Below are 17,874 nucleotides of genomic sequence, written 5' to 3' on the forward strand. Positions count from 1 at the left end.
GCTGAACGGATGGTCTCAATCTTAGCGACAAAGAAGTCAAGAAACTCCTCGCACTTGTTATTGGAGGTGAGGGGGAAGGCGGCAGGGGAGAGTGGTTTAAGATGACGGATTGTAGTGAAGAGAAGCCGGGGGTTGTCTTTGTATTCCAGGATGCTCCTGGAATAGTGAGCACTTTTGGCAGAGGAGAGCAGGACCCGATAGTGCTTTATGTGGTCCAGCCAGATCTGGCGATGAATGACTAAACCAGTTGTCGGCCATAAACGTTTAAGTCTGCGACCCTTAGACTTAAGGGAGCAGAGATGAGGACCGTACCAGGGGGAATGACCAGGGTGAGAAAGTGTAATATTTTTAATGGGAACAAGGGCAACGAAGGTGGAGGTGAGGGTCTGATTGAGCAGATCAGTAGCTGCAAAAATGCAGTGGTGAATGGAAGGCCAATGGCTAGACAATTGGGAATTTGAAAGTGCAGTTGTAAGTGACTTGGGGGAGAGTTTTTTCCAGGGGTGGCCATAGAAGGAAGTGGGGTTGGGAGGCGGAAGGGGGATGTGAGTGGAGAGGAAGTGGTCAGAGAAGGCCTTATTCCTGATTAACACAATGGGAGTAGAGAGGCCACATGAGATGGCAAGGTCGAGGGGGTGGCCATGAATATTGGTGGGGCGTTTATATGAAGGGAGAGATTAAGGGAGGACAGGAGGGCAGTGAATTCAGAGGAGAGAGAGCACGATGAGTTGAGATAGAGGTTGAAATCACCGAGGATAAGGCGGCGTTCAGTGCAGAGGCGAGGAGGAAGGAAACGAGGATATCTAGGTGAGAAACTTGGCGTGGTACTTGGGTGGGTGGTAGAAAACAAGGATTTTGAAGGAGAGGTGAGAGGGGTAGAACAAAGTGAGGTGCTCAAAAGAAGAGAAGGTGCCAGAGGAGTAGGGGGACAGACCAATGTGTGATTTGGTGATAACGGCCACACCGCCACTACGGCGGTCTGGACGGGGCAAGTGGTGGAAGATAGAGTCAGGCGGGGAGGCTTCATTAAGGGGGAAGGTGTCATCATCCATCAGCGAGGTTTCCATCAAGGCCATGATGTCGATGCAATCGTCCACATTAAGCTCATGGATAGCAAGGGCCTTGTTCACAAGTGAACAGACATTCTGGAGAGAGGTGCGGAGAAGGGCAGTGACAGCTGATCCGCTGACAAGAGTCCACAGGCTCAGCACCGAGAGGGTTGAGTGGGACGGGAAGGAGATTGGCAAGATTAGCACCCAGAGGGCATGGTGGGCAGGAAAGTCAGTGAGAGAGTAGGATGGAGCAGTTGGGGTTGCTGCTCGTAAGGAGGCAGCGACAAGTGCCTTGGATGGGGTGCAGTGCAAATTCACCAGAATGATACCGGGATTTAAAAGGGTTAAATTATGAAAAAAAGTTGCATAAACTTGGCTTGTATAAAAGATTGAGGGATGATCTTATCGAGGTATTTAAAATGAAAAAAAGGGGGGCATAATCTTAAAATTAGGGCTAGGCATTCACGAGTGAAATCAGGAAGCACTTCTTCACACAAAGGGTAGTAGAAATCTGGAACACTCTCCCCCGAAAGGCTGTGGATGCTGGTTAATTGAAGCCTTCAAGACTGAGATCGGTAGATTTTTGTTAGGTAAGAGTACCAAGGGATATGGAGCAAAGGCTGGTAAATGGGGTGAGATACAGATCAGCCATGATCTAATTGAATGGTGGAGCAGGCTCAAGGGGGGTGAATGGCCTACTCCTGTTCCTATGTAATGGGACACAATTTTGCACTAAAAGCACTTTCTCAAGTGAAGCAAGTGACAATCCATGGGTAAATCAATCTACGCTATTCTTGTGTCTCTTTCACTTATACTACACATGATGGAAGGCACCATTGCTGTTTAAAAAAAATCATGCCGATCACACAGTAACAGTACCAAAAGGCATGTATAGCCTGCAGTAACACCAAAAGAAATGTTAATACTCAACATAATTCACATTAAAAATTAATTACATAATTTGTATTAGTTTAACAAAAATTTGAACAGCCACAGGGTATGACTTGTATCATATTTGTGGCAGACTGTAAATTACATTCATGCATGATTTATCATGTTTAGCACACAGTAGAAAGTTGCATAAGTGCACTGTATGGAGTGGCGCTAAGCCACACACATCAGGAAGATCCAAGTTTGATGCTGGTCTGTGCTGAGCTAACTGATCCCAGCCAGGTTAGTTGAGGTGCATGACATCTGGCTTAATGCAGTCTAAGCTTGGGACAGGAGGGGGAAAAAAATCAGCCAGTTTCCACCCCGATCACACTACGCTGATCCATGCTGGTGATGTTGGGTGAAGAGATCAAGTTTGGCTGAGATGCTTTCACTTAGACGAGGTGCCAGAGGGGCTGTGGAATTATAGTGTAGTTATCGTCACTACCCTCAAGAAGCAATTAATGAATCCCATGAAAAATTTGGTTTGGGGGTGGGGGAAGGAAAAAGGAAAGGAAATTAAATTAGCAAGGGTCTGGGAACAGGTCCCCATTGTGAATGTGTATTATTGGGCAGAGGTAAAGAAGAAAATCATTTTAAAAAGGAAACAGCATTGTTGCTTAATATATTTACACAAAATGAACACAGCAACAACTGTAATTTGATTGGCCACAATAGCACCACCTATAGTATGCAAGTACTATTGCAGATTTTTTTTTTGCTGGCAATGATTAAATACAATCACTACACTGATCAAATAGGATAAAGACAAGCAAACTCAATCAAGAGTTAACTTCAAAGGCCAAACAATTGAGCTTAATGCAAAACTAGGGCAGTCTCATGAGTGTTCCAGAAGCCAACACTCCGTGGCAAATGGTGCTTGCAGAGTACATCTCAGGAAATTGCAGCCCATTATTTTCTGCCCCTTTTCAGCTCAATATAACCAACTGCAGATCTCATCTTCTCTTCCCCCACCCCCCCAACCAAATACAAATAGTAAGGCTTCCAGAGATGGACTGGAATAGCAATAGGGCTGCAGTTTGGACACCCCTACCATAGTTAATTTCAGTGGATAATTGTACTAATATTTTTACAATACTGAAGGTCACTTCCATGAAAGTTTGATCTTACGATTTCTACAATAGGTATGAATGGGCTCCTAGAGTGTTAAGATAGCTGTAAGACTTGAAGTTTCTACCAAATAAATCAGTTGCACACAGAACAGCTCTCCAGCAGGGCCACAATTTCATACACAAGTAGGCTCCAAGAGCATTATTATGCATTTCCATCCACCTGGAAGCTAACGTTGTCTAGGCAGCATGCAAAATAGGAACAGGTTAAAACTACCTGATTTGATCCAATCAATCCCTTGCCTCTGAGCATGTGTATCAGATGGAAAACCCTACCTTGCCCAGAGTAAAAATGAACCAACCCATAGTGACAACTTCTATGCATTCTAAATATACAGAATGCTCAAGTTTAAATATAATTACAAAATACTTAAGCAGTACTTTTCCAAACTTGCTCCCAAAGTAGGCAGATCAGCAGGCAGCAACAAGTTGCCCAGTCCCAAGAACTGACTATGCAATTGTACAAGTCTCATCTCACAAAAAGCCAACCCTACCCACTCACATTTACCTAATGTAGTAAAGCAATACCTGCCGTAGCACAAGTTAACATTTGCCCTCAGCTGCTATCTTACATTTAACAAAGCTGTTCACTTCACACAAAAGGAATGTGGGTAAGTACAGCCACTCACTTGCTTACTGCCAGTTAATTGAGAGATGGGAAGGGAAAGATGGACCTGAAAAGATGATTAATTTGGCAGATACAATTCAACACATTTAAGTCAAGGTAGCCAATTGCTACCTACTACACAACCCGACTCAAGACAGGCCTCTTAAAGAAATCATTCAATTCCTATTTAGATTCAGAACCTAAAAAGGTTTCAGATACAGATAGAAGTCTGGATATTGCTTTTCAATCCCCTACATAAAAGGCATATCTTGTGAAGTGGTCAAATTAAGACTTACTGGATACTTTCATGACTATTTTCACTTTCTTTCCCAGTGATCAGGAATCTTGCACACCTGTATTTGGTACATCAGGTTTAAGTGAAGTGCCTCATGCAGTTTCAAACTCATACCTGAATTTATGCTTTTTAAAAAAATGTATATATAAATCTTCCAAATTAAACAGTTTGTCTTCTCCAGGAGCTGTTATGTTCAGAGTTTTGTTTTAGAAGTGATGAAAACAAATTACTTAAAAAAGGTACAAAATTGTACACGGAACTGCACACTTGTAATAAACTCAGGGGTGCCAAGTCTTCAATTGGAGAACACCCCTTCACTCAGTTATTCAATGACAACACACAACGTATGTACAAAAAGTGAACTTTAATTGAATTGTATAAAAAAATATGTTCTCCATCCATCATTTATTTCACACAGCTAAATTGAAAAAAAAACTCCTAAATCCAAGCTGCATGAATGCAACTAGATCTAGTGCACAAAACACAGCTATTGAAATAAATTAAAAAAAGGTCGACTGCCACTCTACCTTTCTAAACCAATGATGGAGACTGTACAACTTCAATAATTTAAAACTTTACACGTCTAATACAAACAGCCATGAAGAACCTTGGTTGAGCCCCAAAGTTAGAGGAAAATAAAATCCAACCCAATCTATTACCCTTTTAAAAGGATAGTTTGACACATTCCATTCACCTTCCACTAGCATGACAAACCACTGAAACCTGCAAGGTATTTCTTTTAAGATGCAGAAAAAAAAAACAGGAATGCAGAAATATACCATGGACTAACCAAATCGGTGCCATGGAAGCAGAATAGCGGTGTTGGAAAAATTTTCTAAAATAAATTAAACAAATAAATAGCCACTTGAAATGTGGACAGTCTAACATTTTAGAATACAAATAAATAAAAACAAGATTATAATACATAATGAAACATAATTTACATTTCATACAATATACAGTCTTGAAAGTGTCCTTGAATTGCATTGATTGTGCATACAACCATGCCCCGACATGCCTTGGCCACGTACAAATAAAACTCGCAGGTTGATGGAAGAGGAGGACTCAAAAAGGGGCTTCTGCCTAGTGGTTGCGATGACGAGGGGGAAAGAAAAAAAAAGAAAAAACCAACATTGCTGGCAGACTAGGTTCTTGACATCCCTGTACACACCTTAGTTGTGCAGGCTGAAGTATTCTGAGCAGCAAAAGATAGAAGGGGAACAAAGTGTGTTCAAGTATTCCATCACCAGTGAATTAAAGCAGCTTTCAAAAGGCACTCAGAAAGCAAAGAACATTTAGTCCAGGCTCTATGAGAGCAGAGTTTGCATTGTTTGGAGGTCACTTTTTGCTAAAAATAAAGGTCAGTCATTGCTAAGTACTGGCCTGCTTTTCCCAAACTCCAATGTTCCCAAAAGAAAACAAAATAATTAGTTCAGAGCAGTAACCAGCAGTCAGATTCCCCCCCCCCCTCCCACCCACCACCCCAGAGGACTGGATGTCAAATCTACTATCATCCCCTCCCACGTCAAGCTGGTGGCACCACCACAGGGTCCTTTAGTGTATAGCTCCCCATCTGCTGCGAGGCATTTTGATATTTCACAGACTCTCCTTGCTTGAACTTGTGCTTGAGGCCTCGTGGCCTAGGCTTAGCAGCCTGATGTCACAGTCTTCAGTTTTAACCACTTCTGCCTTTCGCATCCAAGCATGGTCAAAGATCTGTTCAAGGGTAGGTCTTTCAGAAGGCCTCAACGCAAGGCACCACTTGATCAAATGCTGACATTCTGAAAAAAAAATACAATTAGCCAATGTTTGAAAAGCTCAGCAACTAGTTTCAATTTAGTACACTTCCTACATCTCAACAGTGACTACACTTCAAAAATACTTCAGGATGCCCTAAAGCACTTTACAGCCAATGAATGGCACTATATAAATGCAAGTCTATTTTTTTAAAAAAACTTCACTTACCAGGAGAAATTCTCCTCCTGAAATACACTTGACCACGCAAGATTTCTTCATCCTGTTCGAATGGGATATCCCCACAAACCATGTCGTATAGCAGCACTCCCAAAGACCACACAGTAGCTGATCTTCCATGGTATCGATGGTAACGGATCCACTCTGGAGGGCTGTATACTCTTGTGCCTAGAAAGAACAAATCTAATTCAAAACAGATTCCAACCAGAGGCATTTGGAAAGCTAATTACATACTAGAATGTCTAAAGCGATTTAAGTCTTCACTTTCTATAAAGAGAACACAGACTGGTTGCTCTGCAGATCATTTTCCTGCAGTGAGTCAGTCAGCTGACTCCTTTGTTTACAAACGTACAGAAGCCCTCACATGGTGGGATTCCGCACAGCAGGGAGAAAACGTGAGCGATCAAAGCCGATTGCAACCGAGCAAACGGTTCAGGGAAATGCAGAGGAGGAAAGAGAGCGAGAAATGAGAGAGAAAGAAAGAAAAAAGCTTCTGGTAAATGAGGGGGAAAGAGAAGCAGCTCACTGCATCAATTGATCAGAACCGACTCAGAGCGCACTCCGATCCCCGGCGATCAGCGGCAGGGAGCCTGGTGAAAACACCCAGCGCCATCGTCAGGTCTAAGGGACAGAGAGCAATGCTATTGAAGCTTTGAATAGATCGGCGAGTGGTTGGCCATGAAAGGGAGAGGGAGAGGGGAGAGGGGAGGGTGGAGCCAAGACTTAGAAACCACACGCGATAAACACAGCAACGGGTTAACACGGGAGGGCTCGAGTTTCACAACAAGGTGAAGGAGGGAATCGCACGGCTCATGGAAATCGTTGCCGAGTCCATCACTACGACGTGCACTAATGCAGCTGGGGCTTTCTAACTAGACCCAAAAAACTGACAGCAAAGCCAGAATATGATTACCCCGAAGATCAAACGCAGAACAGATACTGGAGCTCTACCCATTAACGATGGGGAGGCAAGTTGTTCTAAAGCGCTATCTGCATAACAAAATCAAATTAAAAAAGGGCACAGGGCAGATTAACTTCAATATACAAGAGTCGATTGGTTACCGACAGACTGTTTTAATACAACGCAGCCTTTGTTTTAAGCCAATTTACTGGCTCTAGTTATGGGAAAAGCCGGGAGCAGTCATGCATAAATAATTGTTACTGAGAAGCCCCGAATGGTGTATTACCGTCAAAATCGGTGTAGACGGTGTCCTTGAGCAGCGACCCCGACCCGAAGTCAATGAGTTTGAGCTCCCCGGAGCGCAGGTCCACCAGCAGGTTCTCGTCTTTAATGTCCCGGTGAACCACGCCGCAGTTGTAGCAGTGTCGGACCGCCTCCAGGACCTGCCTGAAGAAGACCCGGGCCAGTTCCTCCTCCAGGGCCCCCTTCTCGGTGATAAAATCAAACAGATCCTTGACCAGCTCCGGCCGCTCCATGATTAGCAAGAAGCCGTCGCCTCGCTCGTACCAATCCAGCATTTTAATGACCCCTCGAAACCCTCCGGCCACCTTCTTGAGCAGCACAATCTCCAGAGGCACAAGGTTGCCGTTCTGCAACAAAAAAAGGGGGGGGGGGGCGAAAGAAAGAGAATGCATAAATACCGCGTGCAAAACTGCGGATAGAAACACTAAGCAACTGACCCCCCCCCCCAAACACGCAATCAAAACATTACAACGTGTCCTAGTGCAGCTACAGGGAAAAATGTCAGTGTTCCCATTAAAGTACTACATGTACTACTACAAACACTCCCTAAAACTTTGCCTCTTTGATCTGCACTGTTAACAGTGTTGGCAGCAAGGCTATCCGTCCCGATCAAAATTAATGGGATTCTCCCCTCCCACAAGAGCTGTCCAAGCTTAAAATTTACAGTCGCCCAGCTTTTAACTGATTCTAAAAACCAATATTAAAATTTGCAAAGACGCAGGATAATATAAAGACACTTAATTAGAAAGTACCATTTGCAACCAATATATTCCACTGCACGTTACAGACACGTTTGATTCCCATTTTAAATAATCAGTATGAATGAGAGGGGGGGGGGGGGGGAAAGGCGATTACTTACCAGCGAGCCCCACTCGGTCACTCGTTCTCTGGCTACGTGTTTGACAGCGACCTACAGAGAAAGCGCAAAAATAAATAGTTAGTTGGTGAGAGGGGCAGTTTAAAAAAAATAAATTATGGAACATAACGCGCTTGCCGACAGGAGAGGAAAGCCAGACTCACCGGGAGCCCGTCGCTCAGCCGCACGCCGCTGTAGACCGTGCCGAAACCGCCACTGCCCAGCACTGCCCCGATCTGATAGACTTTCTCAAAAGCCTCCCGCTCCTTTACTGCAAGGGGGGAAAAAAGGAAATAATTATTTACTACAAAGGAGGGGGGGGGGGAAATCTGCATTAACTTTTATTTTAATCCCTTTAAACTAAACCATTAGTAAGAAAATTGACAACTCGAGTAATTTACGGACACCACACAACCCATAATAAACCACAAGCCGTTCCCAAAACACAACAAACGCATCAAAACATTGAGTCCCTACGACTAATGCACCATTCTCAAAAACAGCCTTGTGCTATAAATACACACATTTTTTTATTTTTATATATATATCTAAAAATATCAGCCGGGTATCAGAACTCGTACCTTGCTGCAACTGGATTTTAACAGGTAGATCCATGCTCGCGGGGCTGCAAATGTGAGCAAACGATCCGATCTTCTTGGAGAGCAGCATCTCAAAGTGAAAATTCCTCGGATCAACCTTTTTGCTTCTTAAAGAGAAATTTTAAAATGCAACACAAAAAAAAAAGAAACGTGCGCTGATTGAAGACGGTCAGTAATTCCCCGCACTCGCTCCGAAGGTTTCTGCAAGAAGGTGAGTAAATCCCGATGTAAATGCGTGTGGGGTAGTTTGTGTGTGTGTGTTTTTTTTTTCCTCCTCTCTCTCTCTCTCCCCACACACACACACACACACACACAGTGTGCCGCTCCCTCGTTGCAGTTAATGAAACTCAGCAGCTCTCTCGCTCCTACTCGCCTCTTGCACTGTTTCTAATCTAAATGAGGACAAACCAACTTCTCAACTCCTATAGAGCAGAGCGGTAGGGGCGGATCGCTGGGACTCAGGAATCAATCCGCTTAATTACAAATCCTTAGTTGTCTAATCACCCGCTCTGGGGGGAAAAGGAGGAGGGGAAGCTGTGCGATGCAGGATCGGCAGCATATACACACAAACACCGCCTTTCCCCCCTCCTCCTCCTCCTCCCTTCACACTGCGAAGTGAGGCGGGGTCTCTGGGGCGGTTCCCGCGCCCGACAGTATTTTTTTTTTTTTTTCGGCACTACTTTTCGGTAGTACTAGACGGTGCGGGGTTACAGTGTCTGAGCGCGGCGTGCCGCGGCTGCTCGCAGCGGTGAATCCAAATGAAAAGCCGGCCTCATTTGCATAGTGTGGGGATCCCATCCAATCGGCGCGCCTCCTCTCACACATTATGGGCGGCAGCAGCCAATGGCCGAGAGGCTTATTTGAATGCGACCAATGGGAGCGACCGAGTGCAGCTGTCAATCATCGGGCGGACAGAACCCAGAAAGATCCGGCTGTTGGCGGGAAATCCAGGGCGCTTGATTTATTTATTTAATTTTTTTTCTCTCTCTCTCGTTGCCGCTCGAACGCGTTTGCAAATTCGTCTGATATATATTTTACAGAGTATTTTCTTTTCCCGGGATGGGAAAAGGTGCATTTTATCATGTGCAAATTGCACGCATCCACAATTTGCAATGTGTGTTGCTCCCCTGCGAGCTGCGGCAGGGGACTTGCTCCTCTGCAGATTAACTGCTGCTTCTTCGGCGATTTGCTACTTTCCAACATGAAGACAAGCTAAGAGAGGCCGTTTAAAAAAAATACTAAAATGACTTGCAAACGATTGCATTTCGCTTTTATAGATGCAACATAAAACGAGAACAGCGCAGTTGACGCATCGCTGCAGGCAAAGTGGCTGTCCCGGATTCCCCTCCCCCGTTTAGCTCTGACCTGCTTTTCCCGTCAGCGGGTGGCTGCAAATTAAACAGGTCGTTGTACAGAGTCACCAGAGGGCGCTGTGCAAAGCAAAACAGCTGCAAGACCTGATCATGAGCCCAGTCAGGTTCTTACTCATTTTTGTTAAAGGTGCCTCTATTCTTTTCATCTAGCACATATCCCTCCAGCTAATGTGTATACCTTTTTTTAATATAATTTTCAAATTAAGCCTGACTATATTATCACATTATTTCAGTTTTTAAAGTCAGGGGGTTCCCCTCATTGACATCTTTTCCAGGCTGTAAAAGGTCCATTTCTTTTGTATACTATTCAGTCATCCTTTCAGTTCAGATGCAACCATGCTGATGGTTTAATTTGGCGAGACTAAGGGGAAAGTTGTTTTTATAGTGTCACGATACAACAAACTGTTACAAGGCGTTAGCCCCCCCGAGGGTGGGAGGGGGCACTGGTGTAGAATGTGGCCAAGTTCAGTATCAAACACAATTGGTATCCCCCAACTTCCCCTCCAGAAATCAATCAGATTGGTTTGGTTGTACATCCTGTTGACTGTGTTGTAACAGCCGCTCCCCACCCACCTATCTGCATCACTGGATTTTGAAATTGAAAGGCAGCTTTTAAATACATATATTTGACAATTACATAAACCTTCACTTAGTCAGTGCCCATTATTGCTCTGAATTCTTCTCAAACCCCAGAATCTGCATTGCTGACTTTTTTTTTTCTGGGGATTGTAAAGGTAATGGTGGAGATGGGGAGGAAAGAGCAGAACAGATGGGGAGCAGGGGGAGAAATCATCGGAGAGGTTAAAAAACAGACAGATAACGGAAAAACAAACAGCAGGTTAAAATGAAGCAAAGAAACTTATGAAATAGGACAATGGAAGTGATTGAATGAAAGGAGGATCCTAAAGACATTGGAGTTTTTTCTGGTTGGTGGGTAAAGTAATAGTTGAGTTTTTTTTCCTTTTTTTTCCTTTTTTTTGTGTTTTAGGACCTCCCCCTTTTATAAGAAGGGGGTTAGGGTGTGTTTATGTGCAGAAAAACCAACAAACCCAAAATAAGTGTCAAATTTAAATTTTATTATTTCGGTTTAGGATGCACTCCAGTCTCTGTGGTGCCCACCAGTCGCGGAAAGCCTCAAGCGTACCGGTAGGCACCGCGTGCTCCATCTCCAGGGCCACCCGGGCGCGGAGAATTCCACGGCCATTGCTGACTTGTTGGTTGTTGTCTCACTTGTTTAAGGATAGTTTCAGCACCTCACTGAACAATTTGATTTTTAAAAAACTGGATTTTTTTTTTAAAATGCGCATAATCTATGGACTTATTTGTGCTTGAATATGCAGCTTGTGATAGAACTTTCTAAAGATGAATTACATTCAGTGGTATTGTTGAAGAAATCACCCATTAAAGTTCATTTCTGGCACTTGGCAGACCTACATCATTGCCACTCCAATAGTATGAGGTGCAATATGATGAATTGGGTGAGCTGCACAGAATTGGCTTTTCCCTAATCCAAGTTGGCACGTCAGATACCTGCAAAGTATCTCATCTAGCAGTCTGGCAGAGGATTTGTGTGCTTGTAAATTGTGTAACTAATCCCTGGGGAGGAGGATCCTTGGTAAGAGTAGGTGATTTTGAACTGCAGGTGTCTGGAATTCAAACTATAAGCTTCTGTTCAGGAGGCAAAACTTCTTTTACTAATTGTGTTTGTAGTGAGTACTGGGATTATTGGGGATTTTTACTATTGCTAGCCTCTATTATGGTAAATAAACCAAAAACACTGCACAATATTACCACAGATCCTAAAAGTGACCAGCATGAAATTCTACTCATTTAACCATCCTCGAATTTAAATCCCTTCCCCATCTCTTGAGGTCTTCCTGCATCACTATTGTGAATACTAGTACAGCGTTCAATGTGCACATGTACACACACATACATGCAAGCATACAATGCAATGCAAGCATTATCCTTCTGAGAACCAGCAATATAATCAGGACAATGCCTCAATCCACCCATTGTAAACAATTTTACAACACCAAGTTATAGTTCAACAATTTTATTTGAAATTCACAAGCTCTCGGAGGCTTCCTCCTTCCTCAGGTGAATGAGGAAGGAGGAAGCCTCCGAAAGCTTGTGAATTTCAAATAAAATTGTTGGACTATAACTTGGTGTTGTAAAATTGTTTACAATTGTCAACCCAGTCCATCACCGGCATCTCCACATCAATCCACCCACACATATTAAAAGTCGGTCTTGGATTATACATCAGGTATTTAGTTTGAATGTTGAGAAAAATTAGCTCATAGCATGCCTTTGTTGTATTAAGTATATATGGAGCATACAGACTGCGAATTTGTGGTGGAAAGAATTCATTTGACATATGAAGCAAAAACAGAAAATGCTACAAACACTCAACAAGTCAGATAGCAACTCTGATGAGAACAGGCAAGATGCTTTGGGTATGAACCATTGCTCTGAAGTTCTGAGGAAGGGTCCATACCCTAAACATCTTGTTTGTTCCTGCACAGATGCTGCCTGACATACTGGGAGTTTCTAAGAGTTTTCTGTTTTTGTTTTAGATTTCCAGCATATGCAGTATTTTGCATTTTGTTCATTTAACATGTGGTTTGACCACACATTCCATATGTGACAGATTGTGCTCAGATAGTCTAGACAAGTCAAATAAAGGTTCTGCACCATCAGCCATGGATGTGTTGTTATTGTGTTACACTATAATTATAATTTTACACTGACATTGTTTCTTTATTAAAGAAGTATGTTAAGCGCAGCATTTCCACTATCAGCAAAATTTTTGCCGATTTTTGCATGATTAACCTTGACAAATGTAAATAATATCTCTCGTGATAATTGTGGTTCACATGGAGATTTGCCACTAACTACATATTTAAGAGACCATAATATGTTGCTTTTAAAAAAAAACCTTTAAAAATAGGATCTGTCAGCTTTGGGGGTGGAGACATCTTCAATATTGCAGCAGCCGTGGAGTTTACTGTAATATTTATGACCAATTTAAAACTTTGGCTTACATCACACTGGGATAACAAACAGGTGGGGACTGCCTGCTGCAGCCTTCCACTAGACAAGCTTGATAGTCTCAATGTCTTTTTCTCATTCCACAGATTCTTAAAATTTACATTCTAATCATAGTGACGCAGCTGTCGTACTTAATGACAACTCTCACGAGTGCAGGACAGCCCTGATTGCAGGAGCTGTGCTATGTTTAAAAATTCATACACTAAGCTTGACAACATTGATGTCAACATCCGCTAGTGTCTCCACTTATACACAAATCAGGAAGGTTGACAGGTCACCCAATTGACTTTAGGTTGTTTCGCTGTTCATATTTAAGCCACTTTATTTAAGCCACTTTATATGGCAGTGTCACGGCCAGTGGAGGCTAGAATATGGTCTCTAAATACTAGGTCGACCTCCAGTGAGGTACTTGCATCCGGATGAAGTGACCACTGGCTGAGTGATAGTATTCCCATCTCTGAGTCAGAAGGACGGAGACCAGAGCGCCAGCTCTAAATAGCAGGTTGATGCCCAGCGGGGTTACTTGAGTCTGATAAGGACAGGTGACCCCCTCCCCCATTGTAAAGGGTAGGTGGGGCTCTTTAGCATTGGTTGCAGCCCACCTGGGAGAAGGTACTTCAGAGATAAAAACCATGAGGAAGGAAACGGAAAACCACCTCAACTACTGTTCCCTTGTAAGTAGCTCAAGAATTTCATGTGTGAGACTTGAGTTAGAACCTGTCCTACAAGATCAATGGGGGTAATTTTAACCCCCAAGAACGGGTGGGCAGGGGGCAGGTGGGTAGTAAAAATTGTTGATATTTTCAGTGGGACCACATCCCGGCTCCACCGTACCAACTTCCAGTTTTAACCCAGGTGCGTTAGGATGCGTGCACACAACAGAAACCTGAAAGTCCCGTCCCCACTTAAAGCCTGCGGGCTGATACTTAAAGGGGCAATGTACCTCATTGTGATAGTTGAGGCACTTTATTTTTTGTGCATTAGAAATGTAAAATGAATGAACCCTGTTTGGGTTTCCCAACGCTTCTGATTTATGTTAGGGGAAAACAGACAGGAAGGGCTGGATCCATGAGGTGAGTGCCATTATTGCACTGCTTATGGGCCAGGAGGAGCAGAAGAGCTTCATCAAGGCCCAACAAGCTCACATTGTATGATCGGACCCCGCGATCAGCCGATCCCACCCTCCCACCCCCGGATGGTGACCCTCCCTCAATGATGGACAACCGCTCCCAGGTTCTCCAAGGCCCACCAGATGTTGTCCAAGCCCCCCCCCCCCCCCCCAATTTCTTCCACGGCCCACAATCTCTCTCCTTCTTTCCCTCCTCTCTGATTTGTGGCTTCATTCCCTCCCGAAATGCAGCCAGCCTGTCAATCTGGCTGCCTGGCGCGTGGGAAAGGCAGAAGCACAAATACTTACCTGCAATTGATTTGTGATCGCAGAATGCTGGGTTCCTGGCTCAGAGCTAAAATCATGCCCAATGTGTCAGGGGCCAGAGGCATTAACACGGCAATAACACAATATAAAAGTGGCCAAAGACATTTGACCTAAAGAGTGACAGCACCATGCGACAGATAATGTGCATTTTTCAGCAAGTTGCTGTTAGTCTTTCATATTATATTGAGAATAACAGTGACACTCACTCTCTACATTGCTTTCTTATAAACATAGCAATGTTCATGACTATCAGTTAAACAATTAGAACTAGATTTTCTGTATTTCTTGTGCACTGCTAATTGCACTGACTGATGAAAGGAGTTTATGCAAAGATTTGTGAGAATGGTTACACGTATTACCATTTCTATAGTGTGATGGCTTCACCCGCCTTCCATAATGAGGTGCGACTGGGTTAACAAGCTGTGAATGGAGCTGCTGATGTTTTTAGTGTTACTAGTTTCAATGTTCGGACTCCGTGCATCAGTCTCATCCCATCATCCCTGTTTAGAACTTGGTTCCACTGACATTTATTACATTTTTCAATTCTTTTGGCAATTTAGTAATGAGTAAAAAATATGGGTTGAGTCAATGAAAATTCATGAAAGCTAAAAGTGCTTTTAGATGTTCCTTTTTAAAAAAAAAAAGTAATAATGTCTTCTCTTTGGTAAGTTTTTTTCACAATTTCTTACTTCTATTCCCTCCTATTGTTGGGGTACAATTCTAAAGCACCAGCAACTCTCAATACCTCAGCCAAGTAACCATTCTTCATGTAACCACAATTCCCCTAAGGTTTCCCCCTGCCCCAGCCCTGAACTCGCATCTTTCTTTACTTTCTCCCCTATCTCCCCTCATGCCCTCTCCAAACTCCTCTTGACCATGAGACCCACCGCTTGCTCCCTCGACCCTATTCCCACCAAACTGCTGACCACCAAACTTCCCTTCCTGGTCCCCATGTTAGCTGATATTGTTAACGGTTCCCTCTCCTCAGATACAGTTTCCTCCCCTTCAAATCTGCTGTTATCACCCACCCCCCTGGCAAAAAACCACCCTTAACCCCTCTCTCCTCGCAAATTACCTCCCCATCCTCTCCAAAGTCCTTGAATGTGTTGTCGCCTCCCAAATCCGTGCTCATCTTTCACGCAAATCAATGTTTGAATTCCTCCAATCAGGTTTCCGCCCCTACCACAGTACTGAAACAGCCCTTATCAAAGTCACAAATGACATCCTATGTGACTGTGACCGTGGTAAACTCATCCTTCTCGACCTGTCTACAGCCTTTGACATGGTTGACCACACCATCCTCCTCCAACGCCTCTCCTCCGTCGTCCAGCTGGGTGGGACTGCGCTCACCTGGTTCCATTCTTAACTATCTAGTCGTAGCCAGAGAATCACCTGCAATGGCTTCTCTTCCCACTCCTGCACCGTTACCTCTGGAGTCCCCCAAGGATCTATCCTTGGCCTCCTCCTATTTCTCATCCACATGCTGTCCCTCAGCGACATCATTAGAAAACATAATGTCAGGTTCCACATGTACACTGACGGCACCCAGCTCTACCTCACAACCACCTCTCTCAATGTTCCACTGAAACCCTCATCTATGTCTTTGTTATCTCTAGACTTGGCTATTCCAATGCTCTCTCGGCTCACCTCCCATCTTCCACCCTCCATAAACTTGAGCTCATCCAAAATTCTGCTGCCCGTATACTAACTTGCACCAAGCCCCGTTCACCCATCACCCCTGTGCTCGCTGACTTACATTGGTTCCCAGTCTGGGAAAGGCCTCGATTTTAAAATTCTCATCCTTGTTTTCAAATCCTTCCATGGCCTCACCCTTCCCTATCTCTGTAACCTCCTCCATGCCTACAACCCTCCAAGATCTCTACGCTCCTCCAATTCTTGCCTCTTGCTCATCCCCGATTTTAACTGCTCCACCATTGGCAGCCGTGCCTTCAGCTGCCTAGGCCCTAAGATCTGGAATTCCCTCCCTAAACCTCTCTGCCTCTCTACCTCTCTCCCCCTTTAAGACGCTCCTTAAAACCTACCTCTTCAACCAAGCTTGTGGCCACCTGTCCTAATATCCCTTTATGTGGCTCGGTGTCAAATTTTGTTTGATAACGCTCCTGTGAAGCACTTTGGGACGTTTTACTACTTTAAAGGCACTATATAAATGCAAGTTGTTGTTGTTGCTGTATGAACCCAGACGGTGTGTCAACATGCAAATCAATTATGTGGGGGTGGAGGAGGGGACAATGCTTTCTTTAATCCAATCCTGTTTTTCTTGGCGTCCATACAGGCACACTTCCCAGCAGAGATCACTAGAAAGCATATGCATAATATTGCCTGATGCTGGAAATCTGAAAGAAAAGCAGAAATGCTGGAAACACTCAACAGGTCAGGCAGCGTCTGTGGAGAGAGAAACAGAGTTAATGGGGGAATTTCCCAGGATGGGTGGGACAATGGAGGGCGAGTTAAAATATTAAAAATGGGAAACCCGACCCCAACCCACCGCGAACATGCCTACTTCCAGTTTAACCACGACGGGTTTGTAGACGGCCGAGTAACCCGCTCTGGAGTGGCGGGTCGGTAATTATAATATTTAAATGAGGCTCCGTGCCTCAGATTCTGTCAGTGATTTGGAATTAAAGCCTCCAACACAGGTTTCCCAGGGCTCGGGAAACCTGGCAGCTAGAGGGAGACGGGAGCTGCCAGATGCAGCAGGTAAGTCCTTATCCAGTACTGCTTGTGGACCGGGAGGAGCAGGAGTTCTTCCCCTCAGCCCCCTAAGCAAACCTGCCATGATCTCCCGACCCCCCCCACCCCCCCACCGCGATGTTGCCCCCTGCGATCTCCCCCGCGTGATCTCTCCATCCCTCCCTCCTCTCCGGTCCCTGACTTCAGCCTTCTACAGCAGACTTTCATGCCCAGCAGCGGCCAGCCTCTCAATCTGGTTGGTTGCGGGCGGGAAATGGAGTTAAAAAAGTCTGATGAAGTCCTGCCTTTAAAATTCAGCAGGACCTTCGCCTGGGTATGATCTTGTGGCCATTACAGAAACATGGCTGCAGGGTGACAACGACTGGGAATTAAATATGCCAGGGTATTTAACAATCAGGAAGGACAGGCAGGAAGGAAGGGGAGGTGGGGTGGCTATGTTAATAAAGGAAGGAATCACTGTAATACAGAGAAATGATATTGGGACAAAGCATCAAGATAATGAAACAGTTTGGGTGGAGATAAGGAATAATAAGGGAAAAAAACATTAGTGGGCGTAGTATATAGGCCTCCTAATAGTTGCAACTCTGCTGGAAGAAGTATTAATCAGGAGATAGTCGGGGCATGTAATAAGGGAACAGCCATAATTATGGGGG

General features: G+C 44.3%; 1 protein-coding gene across 1 annotated transcript; it reads right to left on the reverse strand.

Moving 5' to 3' along the window:
- Window positions 1-4,359: 4,359 nt before the first annotated feature.
- LOC137341625 (serine/threonine-protein kinase pim-3-like) lies at window positions 4,360-9,235 on the reverse strand. The gene is made up of 6 exons (XM_068004920.1): window positions 8,630-9,235; window positions 8,213-8,319; window positions 8,052-8,102; window positions 7,176-7,539; window positions 5,980-6,156; window positions 4,360-5,795 (listed from the first exon to the last, which is right to left on the reverse strand). Exons 1-6 carry the CDS (start codon window positions 8,715-8,717, stop codon window positions 5,611-5,613), a joined length of 972 nt encoding a protein of 323 aa, XP_067861021.1. The 5' UTR covers window positions 8,718-9,235; the 3' UTR covers window positions 4,360-5,610.
- Between the last annotated feature and the right edge of the window lie 8,639 nt (window positions 9,236-17,874).

This window comes from Heptranchias perlo, chromosome 24 (genome assembly GCF_035084215.1).
Source record: "Heptranchias perlo isolate sHepPer1 chromosome 24, sHepPer1.hap1, whole genome shotgun sequence".
Classification (NCBI taxonomy): Eukaryota; Metazoa; Chordata; class Chondrichthyes; order Hexanchiformes; family Hexanchidae; genus Heptranchias; species Heptranchias perlo.